Source organism: Notolabrus celidotus, chromosome 11, assembly GCF_009762535.1.
Source record: "Notolabrus celidotus isolate fNotCel1 chromosome 11, fNotCel1.pri, whole genome shotgun sequence".
Lineage (NCBI taxonomy): Eukaryota > Metazoa > Chordata > Actinopteri > Labriformes > Labridae > Notolabrus > Notolabrus celidotus.
This window is the reverse complement of record NC_048282.1, coordinates 23,505,352-23,522,600: the sequence shown is the minus strand read 5'-3', so window position 1 is coordinate 23,522,600 and position 17,249 is coordinate 23,505,352. Positions and strand designations below refer to the sequence as shown.

The 17,249-nt window shown below is 39.4% G+C and overlaps 2 protein-coding genes across 2 annotated transcripts; one reads left to right on the top strand and one right to left on the bottom strand.

Annotated features, from left to right (window-relative positions):
- Positions 1–646: 646 nt before the first annotated feature.
- On the bottom strand, positions 647–8,479 carry qars1 (glutaminyl-tRNA synthetase 1). Its single transcript, XM_034695792.1, has 23 exons — positions 8,272–8,479; positions 7,693–7,843; positions 7,280–7,389; positions 7,114–7,189; positions 6,957–7,021; positions 6,780–6,833; positions 6,428–6,491; positions 6,250–6,324; positions 6,057–6,142; positions 5,874–5,960; positions 4,258–4,357; positions 4,086–4,164; positions 3,769–4,008; positions 3,585–3,677; positions 3,359–3,496; positions 2,745–2,832; positions 2,501–2,647; positions 2,289–2,390; positions 2,110–2,202; positions 1,679–1,806; positions 1,519–1,585; positions 1,302–1,427; positions 647–1,151 (listed from the first exon to the last, which is right to left on the bottom strand). Exons 1-23 carry the CDS (start codon positions 8,380–8,382, stop codon positions 1,101–1,103), a joined length of 2,331 nt encoding a protein of 776 aa, XP_034551683.1. The 5' UTR covers positions 8,383–8,479; the 3' UTR covers positions 647–1,100.
- Positions 8,480–8,768: 289 nt separating this feature from the next.
- ogg1 (8-oxoguanine DNA glycosylase) lies at positions 8,769–13,012 on the top strand. The gene is made up of 7 exons (XM_034695793.1): positions 8,769–9,131; positions 10,079–10,440; positions 10,534–10,713; positions 11,225–11,403; positions 11,495–11,642; positions 11,759–11,808; positions 12,689–13,012. The coding sequence occupies exons 1-7, from the start codon at positions 9,022–9,024 to the stop codon at positions 12,854–12,856; spliced, it is 1,197 nt and encodes a 398-aa protein (XP_034551684.1). The 5' UTR covers positions 8,769–9,021; the 3' UTR covers positions 12,857–13,012.
- Positions 13,013–17,249: the final 4,237 nt, after the last annotated feature.

The window sequence follows — 17,249 nt, the reverse complement described above, 5'->3', positions numbered from 1 at the left end:
CGCCCCGTCAGTAATATGGTTATATGCAACCCCAGAGGACAAATCTGAAATAGTTGTTACTTTTATTGAAAAATTGTAGCTAATGTCTTCTCTGTACGTGCCGGATTGGAACCTCTGGTGGGCCGGTTTTGGCCCACAGGCCGTATGTTTGACACCCCTGGTTTAGATGGTTTGGACGAATAATCTGCAGGATTATTTACTTAAACTTCTATTAGTTTACGTGTAAAGCGTGAAGAAGCCACTTCAATATCGTTCACTTTGCATTATACTCTCTTCTTGTACCTTACTTGCTGCATTAGTGATGCATTATGTTCTGTCTGGATATCTGCGTACATAAACTTTATTTGTGTGAGAACCAGTAGAGAAAGCCGGAACCCTGAATGCTTTTAGTGCAAGTCAATATTTTTATACATTACAGTAAAAGGATTAAGAAAAGCACTCAAACTTTAAAATCTAACCATCTTGAGTTATCTTGAGTTTTTTTTTTTATTGGTTACATTACGGAAAGGAAATATCCTTCTGTTCCGATCAAAACTGTATGGAGGCACCATAACTTAAAGCCAACAAGAAATCATGTCAATGTTTGACACATAGAACAGTCAAACACTGTGAGGAAAAATCTACCTTATGAAAACAGACACATTGATGTTTTTTATTTGATTTATTCTCATCTCCTGTCAAAGGGACAGATGATAACCCCTCTGGTGGTTTGGCAGTTACTCACCACCTGTGTAAGAAACTCATGTGTGGCATTTGAAAGCATCTCTTCTGTGTACCATCAGCTTGTTGAACAAATAAATCCAAAGTTGCATACATTCAACAAAGAAGAAAACTGTAGGTTAATGTAGAGCATTAAAATAATAAAGACTCTGACACTTGACCAACCCTGAGACTGAGAGTGATACTTAAAAAAAATTACACAATCTTTATTATTTATTTCAAAATGACCAATCCAAACAAAATGTAAGTATTACGATATCGGATCCAACTCAATCTCAATTTAGTTGTCTGTGTACTTGCTAGAATTACACATTAAGTGACAATTTGGACATGTATCTGTGGGCTCATGGGAAGTAGAAGTGTGGCTTGATCTCAGTTAATTAGATTTTCCCAGGGTCTTCTTTGAGGGTAACCGTTCTGTTGAAGACAAGCTGTGAAGACAGAGAGATAAAAGGTGTCACTTAGTGCTCATATCACAAAAATGCATACTTTTTTGAAAGAGCTACAAGAGCTGGAAGTAGAACAAAGAATAAACATTTAATTCATGGTAAAAGTAAAAGGGCTCTGTCATTGTATTGTACCTTCTCTGAAGTGCTGTCAGGATCCAGGGAGAAGTAGCCAACTCTCTCAAACTGGAATTTGTCGAATACCTTCGCTCCTTTGACTGAGGTATCCACTAAGGCACTGCTGATCGTCTGCAGGGAATGCTGAAGGACAAAAAAACAACAATCACTTAATCTTTTAAAACATGTCACTTGACCCAAACAGGCTTTTCTTAACTGCTGCAAAGTTACTCACAGGATTTATGTCGCTCAGGAAACCACTGGGCACTTCGGATGGATCCTCTGGGTTTTTGTGCAGGAACCTATCGAAACACCAAGCAGACTTTATGAAGACCTTTTTTTTTCCTTTACATGGATGATAGTTGTGAAGGAGTTGGGTGAATTCTGTGACTTACAGTCTTTCATAGAGACGCACTTCACACACCAGTGGCTTGCTGACCCAGTGGATGAAGGCCTTTGGTTTCTCTGCACTCTCAGAGCTGCTGCATGTCACCTCAAGTTCCACGACATTACCCTGAGCGTCCTAAGAGACATCAGCAGGACATGTAATAAGGATATGGACCAGGCTGGAATTTAAAACAATGCTTTTCAGAAGCTCTAAAGGCACTGGACAACAATACTCGGAAATAAAGCATATAGAACACTTCTTCGATGGTGGAGTGGTTTGGAATGCTGCTTTGGCCATAACAAAAATGCTAGCTTATAATTATCACCTGCTTGTCATGCCTAAGCCATTATCTGTTCTTCCCAATTATTTGCCACACCAAGCAAGTAAATGTCAAGGAAAGTCTGCTCTGAACACACCTTTAAACATCCAGAGTCTTACCTTGATGACCTTCTGGACAGAGATGACATATCCAGCATGTCTCAGACCTACAGGTTGATCTGGGGTCAGACGCTTGTAGCCCTTCTCCATCACCTGCAAAAGTTAGTCCATCATCATCATCTGTCCACAGTCCAAAAGTTTCCGTACCATGAGAGTGGTTTTTTATTTTATTTTCTTACCTCTCTGAAGTCACTCTGTTCAATGAATATCGTCTTTGAGAATGGAACGGTGTGACAGCCCTTTGCCTCATTGGCAGGAAAGTTTGGTACCCGTACATCTGCCTGTGACAAAGCAGGAAGATAAAAGATGGAATAAATATTGTACAACAGGAGAGGACATCAGGGATAGGATGAATTAGAGATGTGAGTGTATTAGCATGTTATAAACAAACCTTTGAGTTTTCAGAAAGGTTGGTTATGGTGACTTTTAGAGGTTCCAGCACAGCCATGGCTCTGGGTGCTGTTTCATTCAGCACGTCCCTCACACACGACTCAAGGAGATGGGGCTCCATCGTTGTCTGGGAAACAGTGACTCCAACCTAGCACCGAATCAACCATATTAGAATAAAGCAGCAGCACCTCTACACATTTAATTACTTAATTCCCTCCATCCAGCCTTTCATCCTCTCTGCATACCCGGGCACAAAAGTTGTTAATGGCCTCAGGGGGAAAACCTCTTCTCCTCAGTGCAGTCAAGGTGAAGAGGCGGGGGTCGTCCCAGTCTCTGTGAATACAACAGAATTCATTTTGGTGTTACCAGATAGGTCCCATGTGTTGTTATAGCAATCAGCAGTAAAAGCTTTAATGGGTTTGGAGAAACTTAACACCTATTCCAGACAGATAAACCAAATCACTGATGAGTTCCTCAAGCTCTTACAGTGATATTTTCTCATTTTAATTATTACATATTACCAGTGGTGGACAAAGTACACGTCTTCATTACTAAAGTCAATTTTTAGATCCTCCATGTCAAATATTACTCCAATACAAGTGAAAGTTGCTCAGTCAAGTTATTACTTGAGTTAAAGTACTGGAGTACTTGCTTTTAAAAATACTTAAGTATTCAAAGTGAGCCAGCCTAAAGCAGATCCTCCATGAACTGCAGTTTTTAGCACTTCCACATTGGACTCATATTTTTAGACCGGAGGTTGCCGCTTCGTCAAACCACTTAATACTTCATGGCCCTTTTCTTGCATTTATGAATTAACAGGCTGTTCATGCTCAAAATAACAAAAGCAGTACTTCTATACCTGACAACACCAGTCTCTACCAGTTTGATGATCTTCCTCTTGGACACAACGGTGTAGGTGAGGTTCAGGCGGCCGTATTCCCACTGAACAGGGCAGTACACATCCAAAGCGTTACACAGCCAGAAATAGGATGACCGCCTGTCACAGAGACAAAATAAACCTGGGTAAAGAGTCAACATTTACAAGAATTGTGGCCTAATAGTAACTTAAAAGGACTTATGTATACCTGGCCTGGAACTCTTTGGTACAGAGTGAGTGTGTGATATCTTCAATAGAGTCACACAGACAGTGGGTGTAGTCGTATGTTGGGTAGATGCACCTGGAAAGAAAAACAAGTCCAGACAAAATTAGTGGTGAACAACTTAATGATTTAAATGATGCTGGCAGGAGTTTAAAAAATATATCCGTACCATTCATCTCCTGTCCGATGATGAGATGTGTATTTGATTCTATACGCTACAGGGTCCATCTTCCCATCCTCCATCACCATCTTCATCCTGAGTGTTACCTCTCCCTCAGAAAACATGCCCTTCTTCATCCTATCAAACAACACAAGAGACTCCTCGACAGGTCTGTCCCTCCACGGGGATGGAGGCACGTTGTGGCCCTTCAGCTCCTCGCCCTTCTGGTGGCACACGTAGGCATGACCCCTGTGGGATGACAAAGAAAAGGATCAGATAGAAGAACTATTCTTGACACTGACCAACGCGTACAATCTCTTTCTTACCTGCGAATTAGATCCACAGCAAGATCATAGAGTTTCTGAAAGTTGTCTGATGCGTGCGTCACAGCATAAGGTTGGTAGCCTGGGAAAGATAGATTTATAGATGAGAGGTTATCTTCATGAATGTAATCTTTCACCTTTCCAAATGAATGATCATCATAAAAGCCACACTCACCAAGCCACTCCACCATGTTTTTGATAGCAGTAAAGTACTTTTCCTCCTCTTTCTCTGGATTCGTGTCATCATACCTCAAGAAACAAATTCCATTGTTTGCCTGTGGGAAGACACACAGTTAGAAAAATAGACAGCTGGTACCCCTCACAGCAGAGCAATGGAAAGCAATTCTGAGATGTTCAAACTATTTATAAAAATGTGTAAGATACAAGTTAATCCAAATGAAGATTCTGTGGAGGTCATATACCACCCCACATAAACTGAAGAAAATTAATTGTCATGCTTCAGATCTGTGCTGGCATGGCAGTGGAATGACGGGAACACTAATGCATCAACTTTGGTATTGCCCAGAGATCCAGAGGTTCTGGGTTGATGTAAAAGATTTTTTTGTGCAAAATTTGTATATCAATATACCATTATGTCCAACAGTGGCCCTACTTTTATGCTCAACGTCATTGTAAATGAGAGCTTTGCTCTCAATGATTTTCCAGTTTAAATAAAGATAATTACTGGGAAACAAGAGAGATGGAGTAACCTCCAGAAAATGACAGTACTTGTTCACGTTAGCATTTCTATCTGTGAAACGGACAATTTTAATAAATTGGAAGGTAAGGAAACCAAAATGTTTTGATATAGACCGCTGGCTTAAAGATTATTTGGAACTGATTTCTATGGAGCAAGCAGCATCACCACTTCTAGATCCGGGCAGTGGCCACAGAGGCTCTTTGAATTTTATTTTAGCAGTGATAGATAAAAGGCCTTGATGGATATTCTAAAGATTTAAGTTGTCAATCACCATGAATACAGTCCAGTACTGATAGACTCCTATTGATACTTGATTTTTAAACCCATCAATTTTTGAATGAACATGAATGTATACATTTTTTTCCAATTTTCTATCGCTTTATGTATACACTCAATTATATGTATGCTCCACCCCTTGTCCCCAAGCCTTATCCTGTTGTAGGCATAGACTGTATAAAATATGGTCGTAGTATCCGTGACGTCACCGATCTGTTCCCAAAGTGCTGTTTTGAGGTTAATAGTCAGCGGGAGACATATTACTGCTGTTGGGCAATTGTGACGTAAAGAGGTGGAGTTTGAGCCTCCTAGCCAACAGCTACAGTGTTCCCGCCTGTCAATCAAGTCAGCTGTGCCTCTCATTGGAAGACTCATAATCTCAATGTCTTCGAAATTGCTGCATTAGAAAAAAATTCACCCCCGTACAGTGTGTGCCGATCGAAAAATTAGCTATCCAGACTACACTCGTCTTTTATACCAGGATGTAAACATGTTTATTTCTGCTGTAAAAATCGGCTTTTATGAATTGGTGTGTATGTGGTTTCCGGTACTTCCAAAGCCAGGCTCAAGCAAATCCTCGATGTACTGCAGTTTTTAACACTTCCCCATTGGACTCATATTTTTAGACCGGAGGTTGCCGCTTGGTTTTAGGTTATCACATGTTTATTTGTTTGTTTTTCTCTTTTAGTTTTAGTATCAGTGTGTGTTAGCCCTTGTCCAGACAGAGTTGTGTTGCTGTATTATAATTTTGTGTAATAAAACAAATAAATAAACAAACAGCTGGGCAAATAATAATGAAGGACAAAAAGACTTACCTTCGCATAACCAAAGTTGAAGTTGATAGCTTTGGCATGTCCAATGTGAAGGATACCATTGGGCTCAGGAGGAAAACGAGTTCGGATCTAAAGGAAATATAAAGGAGAAAAATTATTATACACTATTATTTTCAACTTAACATGTTCCTTCTCAATAATCAAGGCAACATATATATTTTATACCTGTCCACCAGTGATCTCCAGATGCTTTTTGAGCAGGTTCATTGTGTTCGGTGTGACCACATAGCCCTCAGTTTTGTAGTTCTCTCCTTTAAGGCGAGGATAAAAGGGACTTAATTAGCTTTTTCAAATATAATAAAAAGAGAGCTACAAGCAGAGGTGACTCTGCATTGTCGTACGAGTGTTTCCTTCTCACCTGGTTTATGGAACTTCAATGCCTCTCCTCGGAGCTGCTCCATCAGTGACATTCCCTCCCCTGTCATCGCCTCACCTAAACAACCATCAAAGAGCAAGTAAAGTTAAATAACAAACACCACCAGGTACACATCTGAACACTAACAATTTAAAATAATCCTATGGTTTCTTCTGCTCACCATTCACTGCCACCTCATCTTTCTTCACCTTTGACTCATTCTCTGTGGCCTTAACTTTCAGGGGCTGTAAAGTAGTAACAGATTGATCACAGGTTTAATCTCAACACATGCAGAATAGTGATTAAAGAAAAGCAAGTAAAGTAAACTACTTAATTTTAAAGAATTCAACTCTCAGATCTGAAGGGTTTGTGTGAAGCTAAAAAAACAGCTTAGCATACAAATCTGGAAGGGTCGGGAAAAGTTGGCATGGTTCTAAAGCTCACTAAATAACTATTTCTTGGCTGTCCGCTCAAAGAGAGTGAACGTGTGTATCTCCTCGAAGTATTCTATTAAATTAGGGGAGGTCTTATACCTTAGGTTTCTTCTCCAGATCTGCCTCGGTCTTGGGTCCTAAGAGGTGAAGGACCTTTAAAAACAGACAGAATTTGTAACATTATGCCATGGGACAGACTTAAAAGATCAGGTGTGAACACAGAATCACATTGCAAGTTATTCTACCTCTAACAGTATAAAAATATTAAAAACACACCTGCATGTCCACCTCATTTTTAATGACTTTTCCATCTGCCCATTTCAGAGCAGCACGTCCCTCTCCTGTAACACATACAAAAGCTCACTGAATTCTGTCATTCTGTTGGGCGTGAATGGCAGCAACAATGTTTCACTAATTAAGTATGAGATCATACCCATTAGCAGTCCCATGTTGAAGCGGTACCTCTCATTTAACAGCTGTTCCTTGTGCTTCTTGATCACCTTCTCCACCTGTACAAAAATTCAACCCCACTGAACACACCACTCCCAGTAAAGCTTGTAAAAGTCATACTTCATGGAGATGTTTAATCATGCACTTACTGCATCCTCAATCTGCTCTGGTGTGATGACCACGCCCACTCCACATGCTTCGTCAAACTCCTTTTGGTTGATGGGGTCCTGGGGGTGGCTCTTCACAAACTCCAGTGCAGCTACAAAAAGTCAGTCAGGTGTTAGTTTTCAGAAAACTTTCTAGACTTCATTCTTAATCATTATGCTTTCTCATATGCTCCCTAGTAGCATTACTCATCAGATTCTGTGATTCCCATACTTTTTCTGGCATGCAAATAAATACAAATGTATGTAACTTTTAATACAAGTACTACAATAATTGTTTCAAAATGAAAAGAGCATGAGAAAATCTTGACAGATTGTTTGAAGTCATTTCTGTGGGGTGTATTAATTGCAGAGATTAGTTGAATTCAGGTTGCAACTTTTCAAATATTTTGAAATACCTGCGAGTTGCAACTCGGTGCAGATTTTGGACTGGGCGATGCTGTCTGACAGAAATGCCAGGCGTTTGGTGTCTTTCAGGCGAGATGCCATACTGTACAGCAAAGTCCCCATGGCTTTGTCCAACCCTGATGCGCCACGGACATTCTGGGCCTATTGAAACAGGTAGGATGAGAGCAGGATTAGTTGTTGTCCAACTCTAAAAAGTAGGACAAGAGGCACAGGACTATGTCACAGCAAGGACTAAAGGGGAAAACAATGTTATTATTTGTCTTAACTAGACCATTATGTGAATATACATTAATAAACAGTTTGTAATCTTAACCCTGGAGGGGAGGGGAGGGGGGGGGGGGGGGGGGTCAAAACAAGCTAAGGGAATGTCAAGAAATAAAGTGTAGTGACCCCTGTCACAACTACTTAAAAGTAAAACCTTTCCTAAGCCCCATTTATTCAGTTTCCTTTCGAAACGGATGAGAACTGAAGGTGGATACAACAAGTGAGCTAAAAACAAAAGTGGACGTCAATCATACTTCACAGCTGTCCCCCAGGGTACTGGGTTTCCCCCATACACCGGGTCTTACCTGTACAATTGCGTCCTTTAAGGCAGAACTCAGCGCTTCATTCTTCAGAGTTTCCTTCGCTTTCTGCTCACTCAGTCCAATGGAAGTAAAAAGTGCCAATGAATCTGCCATTTTTACACCTTATTTGCCGGCTAACTTGGAGCCACCCCGACACGCCACCAACCGCGCACGATTTCTGTACACGGAGAATGAGCGATCATGGCCCACTTCCTGTACACCTCAAAGGAATAAATGCTAACCAATAGGAAACCTCAGACGAGGATAGGCTTAACCAATCGGAGATGAGTGTGGTCAAAGGTACCGCCCACTACGAGCGAGAGAGCCAATCAGATGTTGTGTTGACATCACTGAGAGGATACCGGAATTTAGGTAATGTTGCGTCAGATTGACATTTAAGTCATCAAGGATTACTATGAAGTTACAACATCATTCACATCTTATTTATTATATTTATATTTATATTTACTAGTTACATTTTTAATTCTAAATGACACAGACTGAACCGTGTTTATAGGCTTTAATTATAACATAAGTGCAGAATAGTAACGTGGGGTTAGTTTTTTGTTGTCCAACTAAATACCTCTCTAACATTGTTTTTCAATGTCTGCTCTCACTATGAATTGAACACCGAAACTATTGCTCCTGCCATATGTTTTTACATAGATATGCAGTTTTTGTTGAGCTTGTTTAAAACCGGTAGGATTCTACGCTCGTTTTAACCCCTTGGTAGCTGTTAGCATTAAAACAGATATGGCAAAACATGCAGTGTTGTCATCTGGGGCCAAATTATGGAGATCTCTGTCCTGTGCGAAATCAGAGCTGCGCCTGGATTTAACTCTTGCCTGTGGACAAACTTTCCGGTAGGTTGGTCTGACTCAGGTGTTTCTAGTCTGTTCGCTTTGTGATTAACAGTGGTGGACTGTAGTAGCGTAAATTTACTTGAGTACTGTTCTTAAGTACCTTTTTGAGTTTCTGTACTTAACTTGAGGATTATTTGGGGGGGAACTTATTACTTTTACTTTGAAGTCAGCTCATGAATTTCCTTCTCTTTTCTGAAATCTGATCCCTAAGACAGTAAAATGTGTTTTGTGTAGTCCTGTTTGTCTCAGTGGTTTAGTCGTACCTGTATATTGTGCGTCTCCTTGGTTGAACGTGGAGCAAACACAGCAAGTTTCACTCAGATCAAGCAGTTCATTCAAAGGTGGTAATGATGGCTATAATTCTCCACCTGAGCACCCATGGCCATATCTTCAGCCCGTGTTAGAGGATTTTGAAATGAAGAATGATAGGTATGGTTTGAAATGTTCTCCCTTATTCCCACTCTGCCCAAACATACAAAAATTCACTGTCCAACCTGAGAAAGCGTGCTGAGCTACTTAACATTTGTTTTATTCCAGATGAACGTTTTAAACTAAGTTGCCTGTGCTTGGAGTAACTTAGTTTCTGTTTTTATTCCATGGTATAGTTTTTAGAGATTTCAAGTAATAGTTTCTAAATAAACAGAATGTAACAGAATGTACTCCTATGTATTCTTGACTGTCATCATGCTTTGTGAAAATAAGTTTTGAGATATTCTTAAAAGTACTTTGAATACTTAAGTATTTTTAAAAGAAAGTACTTCAGGACTTTAACTCAAGTAATAATCTGACAGAACAACTTTCACTTGTATTGGAGTAATATTTGACCTGGAGTATCTATACTTTGACTTAAGTAATGAAGCTATGTACTTTGTCCACCACTGGTGATTAACATGCTAAACAGATATGGGCATTGCGTGTGATTTTGTATAACACATGTAAACCCACAGATGGAAAGAAACTGCAGAAGGCCATTGGACCGGAGTGATGGGAGGGAGAGTTTGGACTCTGACTCAAACAGATGAAACTATTTGGTACTACGTGTACCATACCCAAGACGAACAGGTAGAGAGAAGTGATAAGGAAAGAAAACGTGGTGTTCATCTAGAGAAGGAAAACAAGTTGGAGGAGAGATTCAAAGGAGCTTTGAAGAAAGAGGAGGAAGAGCTAGTACCAGTGACTTTAGTGCAAAACACAGAGGAAGAAGAGCTGCTGAGAGATTACTTTCAGCTGAATGTTAAACTGGGGGACCTGTACAAGGAATGGGGGGCAGCAGACTCCCATTTCAAGCACATTGCAGACATCTTCACAGGTAATTATGTGTTTCTTCTTGCCTGGATATAACTTGAGGCCAAGATCTTCTGTATGAAATATGATGTCATAATATTGTTTGGTCTCTACTCAGGTGTGCGGATGCTGCGTCAGGACCCTACAGAGTGCCTGTTTTCCTTCATTTGCACCTCCAACAACCACATTTCTCGTATCCAGGGCATGGTGGAGAGACTGTGTCAGTCTTTGGGCACCCCGTTGGGCAAACTGGATCAAACCTCTTACTACAACTTTCCTACCCTGTCTACACTTGCAGGTGCAACATTCTTTCTCAACAGATTAACACCCCTTATTCTAATCTTTCAAAAACATGAGCACCACCTTTAAGTGTTCATCTATGTGTGAAGTCCCCAGGTCCCAGGTAATATCAGTAATCATCATGTTTGTGTTTGATTCAATGAGAGCAAACAATTCACAATCATTTTCTCCATATTTTACTTGAATATAAGTACTAACCAGCCTGTGTTATAAGATGTGTGTGCTCTCTCAAGCTTTTTTGACAAATGTGTTTTGATTTGATCTAATTGTGTGTATCTCCCACCAAGCTAACTATGTCTTGTAGCTTTATATAAAAAAAACTGTTATGAGGTAAATTATGACAGAAAGCAATTTAAAATGACAAAAAAAAGCACAGACTTAAGTATCGAAAATGAGAGTCATGTACTCTTTCCATTGTCGATACTTAAGTTGGTGATATTGTAGTGTATCGCACAACAAACCTTCACATTGTCATTATAACTGCAGTTTTTTTCCATTGTGTCTGTCAGACAGCAGCGTAGAGGCATGTCTCAGGGACCTTGGTTTCGGATACAGGGCTCGTTTCCTTCAGCAGAGTGCAAAACAGATTTTGGACACCCATGGACTCCACTGGCTTGATGGTTTACGTAATGTCCCTTATGCGCAGGCCCGAGATGCACTGCGAACTCTCCCTGGTGTGGGCACAAAGGTAGAGTAGAAGAAAGAACCTACAAGTATATATACTTGAATGAGGTACATTTGTAACAGTGGATTTAAAAGGGTTGTGTATCCTCCTGTAGGTTGCAGACTGTGTATGTCTGATGTCCCTTGATAAAGCGGAGGCAGTCCCCATAGACACACATGTGTGGCAGATTGCTAAACGGGACTACAGCTTTGCGACTGGAAATGGACAAAAGAGCATCACAGATAAACTTCACAGGGATATCGGTTGGTATTATTGTACTTCAGTTACAGTTTGTTGCAGTTTAATGTGATTTTAATATTCAAAATACTGGTTTTCTTTAATTATTCACATAAGTTCCCAATATCATATTTCCACACAGGAGATTTCTTTAGAAAACTTTGGGGTCCTTATGCCGGCTGGGCACACTCGGTAAGTATCTTTTAGAATAGATTTTAATATTATTTTATTGGTTTTTAAGTCTCTTAATGGTCTTGCCCCTTCTTATTTATCAGATTTGCTTTTATCATATGAGCCATTGAGAGCCCTCAGGTCTTCAGGTAGTGGACTTTTAATTGTACCAAAAATAAGAACAAAGACTCATGGTGAGGCAGCCTTTCATCATCAGGCCCACGCCTGTGGATCACCCCACCTGAAGATCTGAGGGCTCCACAGAGCATCAACATTTTTAAAACCAAACTCAAGACCGACCTTTTTAGTCTCGCTTTTAACTGAGTTTTATTTATAATAGTTTTATTTATTTATTGATTGATTTATGTATTCATTTATTTATTATCTAGTATCTAGTTATTCTATTTTATTTATTGATGTACTTATTTATTTTATTTTTTAAGTATAGCATCTTATTTTCTTTTAATGGTTTAATATTTTAGTGTTTTATTATCTTAGATTTTTTTTTATTTTGGTGATTTTAATTTCCTATGTTGAGTTTTAACATCTTATGTTTCCTTCAGTGTTTCCTCATTAAGATATCATGAGAGTGTTTCCTCAGTTCGTTCAGCAACTTCTTTTTTATTTTTTATTTTTTAATTTAATTTTTATTGTTTTTATTACTATTGTTGCATATTGTGCTCTTAACCTTAGGATTGTGGGTTGGCTTTGGGGACGGGGCTGGGATCTTTTTCTTAATTTATTCTATTTAAGTTGTTTTTATGTACAACACTGAGAAGCGCTTTATAAATTAAGTCTGATTGACTGATTGATTGATATATTTTATTCCCTGTTTGTAAGTTATTGTCATGTCTCCTACAGCTGGCCCGCTGTAACCACAAATTATCTTTACCTGTCTTAGGTTTTGTTTTGCGCTGACCTCAAGAAGTTCCAAAAACTCAAAGAAACGCCTGTGCTGAAGGAAGAGGAGAACTGTGAAGAAGAAAAGAGAGTTGGATGCAAGAAAACAAAAATCAAGGCAGAGATAAAAACCAAGTCAGCGGGCAAGAAAGCAAAGATGTCTGTCTAGAATGTGTGAGTGATCCGAGGTAAACACTTCATACTGATAACAATCACAAAAAAATGTTTCCTTTTCTGTGTTATATCTACTTTTCTATGAGTTCACAATCAAACATGCTGCACACTGGTGTCTTTAAAAAATGAAATAAAATAACCTTTTCATCTATCTTCTGTGCACTTGTTTGGATTTTTCTTTTCAAGCCCTCTTTAAATTCCACTGTCACTTTGGCTGTCCCTCCATAACTGAAGCAACAAAAGGCCTCTAGGTGGCAGCATGCGTTTTAAGTAAGTCCTTTGCAGAGTACTATGAATAGCATGGCCTTTCACGTTAGCCTGCTTTTTATAACATTTGATGAAAAAAAAAAAGTCACCATTCCTCTAGGTGAACACTTTCTGTCACGCCTCCTGGCTACCATTACACCATGTACCAACACATCATCTGCACACGTCTGAAAAGGTCATAGAGAGCAACTATGATGTGTTTTTTAGTGTCCAGCCTGGATTAAAATAGTATGTGTGTGTGTACTGGGTCATAAAATAACAGTTTGGCTGGATGGCTGTGATGTGCCATAGTGTCTGTCTGTTTATCTATAGGCATTAGTTGACTGTGTCAGCTGTTCTTTTTATAGCAGGGATTGCAGTTATCTGCTGTCACTTCTTGGGGCAAGCATGACTGTCTCTGGTGACAACTTGGACATGTCTCTTTGGGCTTTGAACTATGGCCGTCTCTTTATGGCAGTGACTGAGCAGTATTCGTCCTTTACTTTAAAGCATATAGATAACATTCTATTAAAATAAAGCAGAAGAATTCATGTTTTCAAACAGCAGATTTAAAGACATGATTTCACATGTTCGCATAAGAGAGCAGGTGCATGTGCATGCATGTATTTGTAGTTGTCTGTATGGGTGTATATGTGCATGTCTTACATCCATAGACCTTGTTTATTTGTGGAACTGTGTGCAGCCATGCGACTTAATGAATATGTGAGTCAGCTTTCATCCCCACTCCAGTAGAGCTGGACAGAAGCTGAGGCCCAGCTTCAGGGCAGAGTCACAGTGGAGAAGAAAGCAGAGAAAAAAAATAGATGGGAGAGAACAGGAATGAAATGCTCTAAAAGACAGCGAGAGGTGAAAGTGTGCTGGAGGTGGGGATGTGAATTTTGAAGTAAAAAGCATTGTATGCGCGCATGTTGACACACAAAAGCTACAGCAGCACAACAGTGGCTTGTGTATTATGTAAGAGATGGGTCTCAGCTTGTGTGATAGCCCGGGGAATTGCTCATTTGAAAGGACATTTCTCATCGTGTGTGCTTCCTCCTTAGAGAGCCGGATTGTTTCCGGCAGGCAGCAGGGGGCAGCACGTTTAAAGCTCCTGTAGAAAGAAAAGGCTGATTTCTATTTCCAGACGCGCAGGAAGATTGAATTAGTTTGTGTCTGAGTGACAGGGTGTGAGAGAAGGTTTTACAGAGTGAGAGAGATGTGGGGGGAACTATTTTTAATCTAGAGTGTGGGCACTTTCAAGTGGATAATATGTATGACATTGACATCCCTTGTCAGTGTATGAGGATCTTTACAAAGACGATACTTTTTGCAATCTATCATGATATACTGTTCATCTGCTGGAAATCATTAGAAAAAATGTTGATGGATACATTGAAGCTGCTTTTGGCCAATTCAGTAAATTGATTTAAATGTATTGACAGATATTGAATTGATAAATATGGAGTATAAGTTAACAGAGAATTTTTAGGTACAGCTGTAACACCTATTACAATACAACAGTTACATCAGCTATTTATGTCTTTTTTTCACATATCTAGAAATATGTCACTTTAAATAGAATATGTTCATTGTCAAGATCATGGAGAAAAAAAAGTTTTGTTTTTTTTACTGGCATACACCCAGTCTGGAACATCGGGAAGAAACTTTATACCACAACGGCTGTGTTGGATTTCATCAGCTTTCACAGGTGTGCCTTATTTTGTGGCAACTGTGTGTGAATCAAAAGACAGATATTTATAGTCTATAAAGAGAACCGTATGAGATAACAAAGTTAACCAAGATACTGGATAATAACTTTCATAAGTCCCAGCTGAAGTTAACCATATCAGTCAGAGAGATTAAGTTCATTAAATGTTCTGCATATTTTTCTCTCCAACATGAGCCCCCAAAAATGGTCTACATACACACTCTGCTACTTAAAATGATGGATGATATTATTCTTGAATCGTAACAGATGTATTATATAACAGTTTTTGATACGATTCCTAAGATGGGTTAAAGTCAAAAAAGTTGTGTTGATACACCTTAGATGTGGTGAAACCCAATGAAACTGCAAGCAATTGTGGGGGAGCCTGTGGAACGGAGGAAGGCAGGCGGTCCCCACATGGAAGTCTGTCTTTGGGGCCCAGAGTCGGGGAGATTATTCTGTGGTGTCTAGACAACTGTAGGGTGCAGGGGGGGAAGCCACAGAAAGAACGACTGAGAGCAACAGAGCTGGCAGGAGGATTTTAGATCTTAAGCTTTTCCGAGTCATATCTGTGAGGAGGATGGACGTTAGCATATGAAGGTCTTGGCTGCTCTTAATGAGAGAGGCTTATTTTGTAGAGGGAATGAATACTTTCTACCATCTGATAGGATCCTCACTTGGCTGGCTGGGATTAAGGTTCAATGCCTTATAGATTGGGAGAGAGAAACTCTTCCGTCTGTTCAGAGTTGGATTTCACAGCCCCTACCAGGATCAATTCAAATGACTAAGTGGAATGTATAAACCACATTCCTGGACAAAGATGGTATAGAAACACTATCCACAGGATATACGGGTGCAGAGCATGATGCGGGGGATGTTGGTGTCAGTGCGGCTAACTACCTCCTTTTTAAGAATTTGTTCATTTGGGAATCTATAAATACTGTTACCCCTTTAAATTATTTAAAGCTCGCTAAAAATTCCCCCATATGAAGCAAGAGCTGTCAGTCAGAGGCAATGTGTGAGTGCAAGTTACCGGACAAGCCTGCTTTAACATAAGAGAGACAGCACACATATTTGACTTGCCATCAGTGGTGGACAAAGTACACAGCTTCATTACTTAAGTCAGAATAGATCCTCCAGGTCAATTATTACTCCAATACAAGTGAAAGTTGCTCTGTCAAATTATTACTTGAGTTAAAGTACTGGAGTACTTGCTTTTAAAAATACTGGAGTATTCAAAGTACTTTTTAAAATATCTCAAAACATATTTTCACAAAGCACGAGTGCAGTCAAGAATGCATGGATGTACATTCTGTTTATCCAGAAAACTTGATTTCATATCTAAAAAGTATACCATGAAATATAAACTAGGTTACTACAAGCACAGACAAGTTTCAAATGTTCATCTGGAATAAAACCAGTGTGTTAGCTACAGACCTCCAACTGCTTTCTCAGGTTAGATGGTGATGTTTTGTAGGCTGTGGTGAAGTTTGTGTGGTAAACAGATCAGAGATTTCAACAATACCAATCATTCTTTATTCTAAAAACCTCAAACGTGGGTTTTAAATATGGCCGTGATGCTCAGGTAGAGAATCAACATCCTTCTCAGGCATAGCCATCATCACCACGACTAAATGAACGGACTGATCTGAATAACTTCTGATCTGATCTACGCTCAATCAAGGTACGGCTACACTAATTGGACAAACTACATGCAAGTACCTGAAAAGTTTACGGTCTTTGGGATCTGACTTCAGAAAATAAAGTTCATCAGCTGACTTCAAAGCAAAAGTAGTGACTAACTAGAGCATTGATAGAAACCTAGTGGAGTCAAAAGTATGATATTTGTCTTTCAAATGGAGTGGAGTAAAAGTAATACGTTTCCCCAAAAAATAATACTCAAGTAAAGTACAGATACTCAAAAAATATACTTAAGTACTGTACTCAAGTAAATTTACTCTGTTACTGTCCACCACTGCTTGCCATAGGAGAGTAATTAAAATCAAATATTTCAGAATGATAAATTGTGCACACTTTTTTTAATCAATAGGACAGAGACAACCAATAAGGTTGATGTCTTGAGATTGGTGTGAAAACTGTGAAACTCCTTAGATTAATTGAAATGTTAAAAGCTAATACAGGAGGACACAGTTGCCTCATGTCAGGGCATTAAACTTTAAAGAAAGCTCAGTTTATTTGTTGAAACTGAATGGGAACACCACCACTTTAAATACGTCAGTTTGCATTTCTTTTTCTACCCCCCGGAGCTTATCCTTGTCTTTTTAACCTCTCTATAAATGTAATAAGCACTCTACAACAGGAGCGACTCATCACAGCCTTATTTAAATATTTTCATGATTTTCATGAATCTAATTCATCTCACGTTCACAGCATTACAATAATCTTATTACAGCGATGACATCACTGGATAACA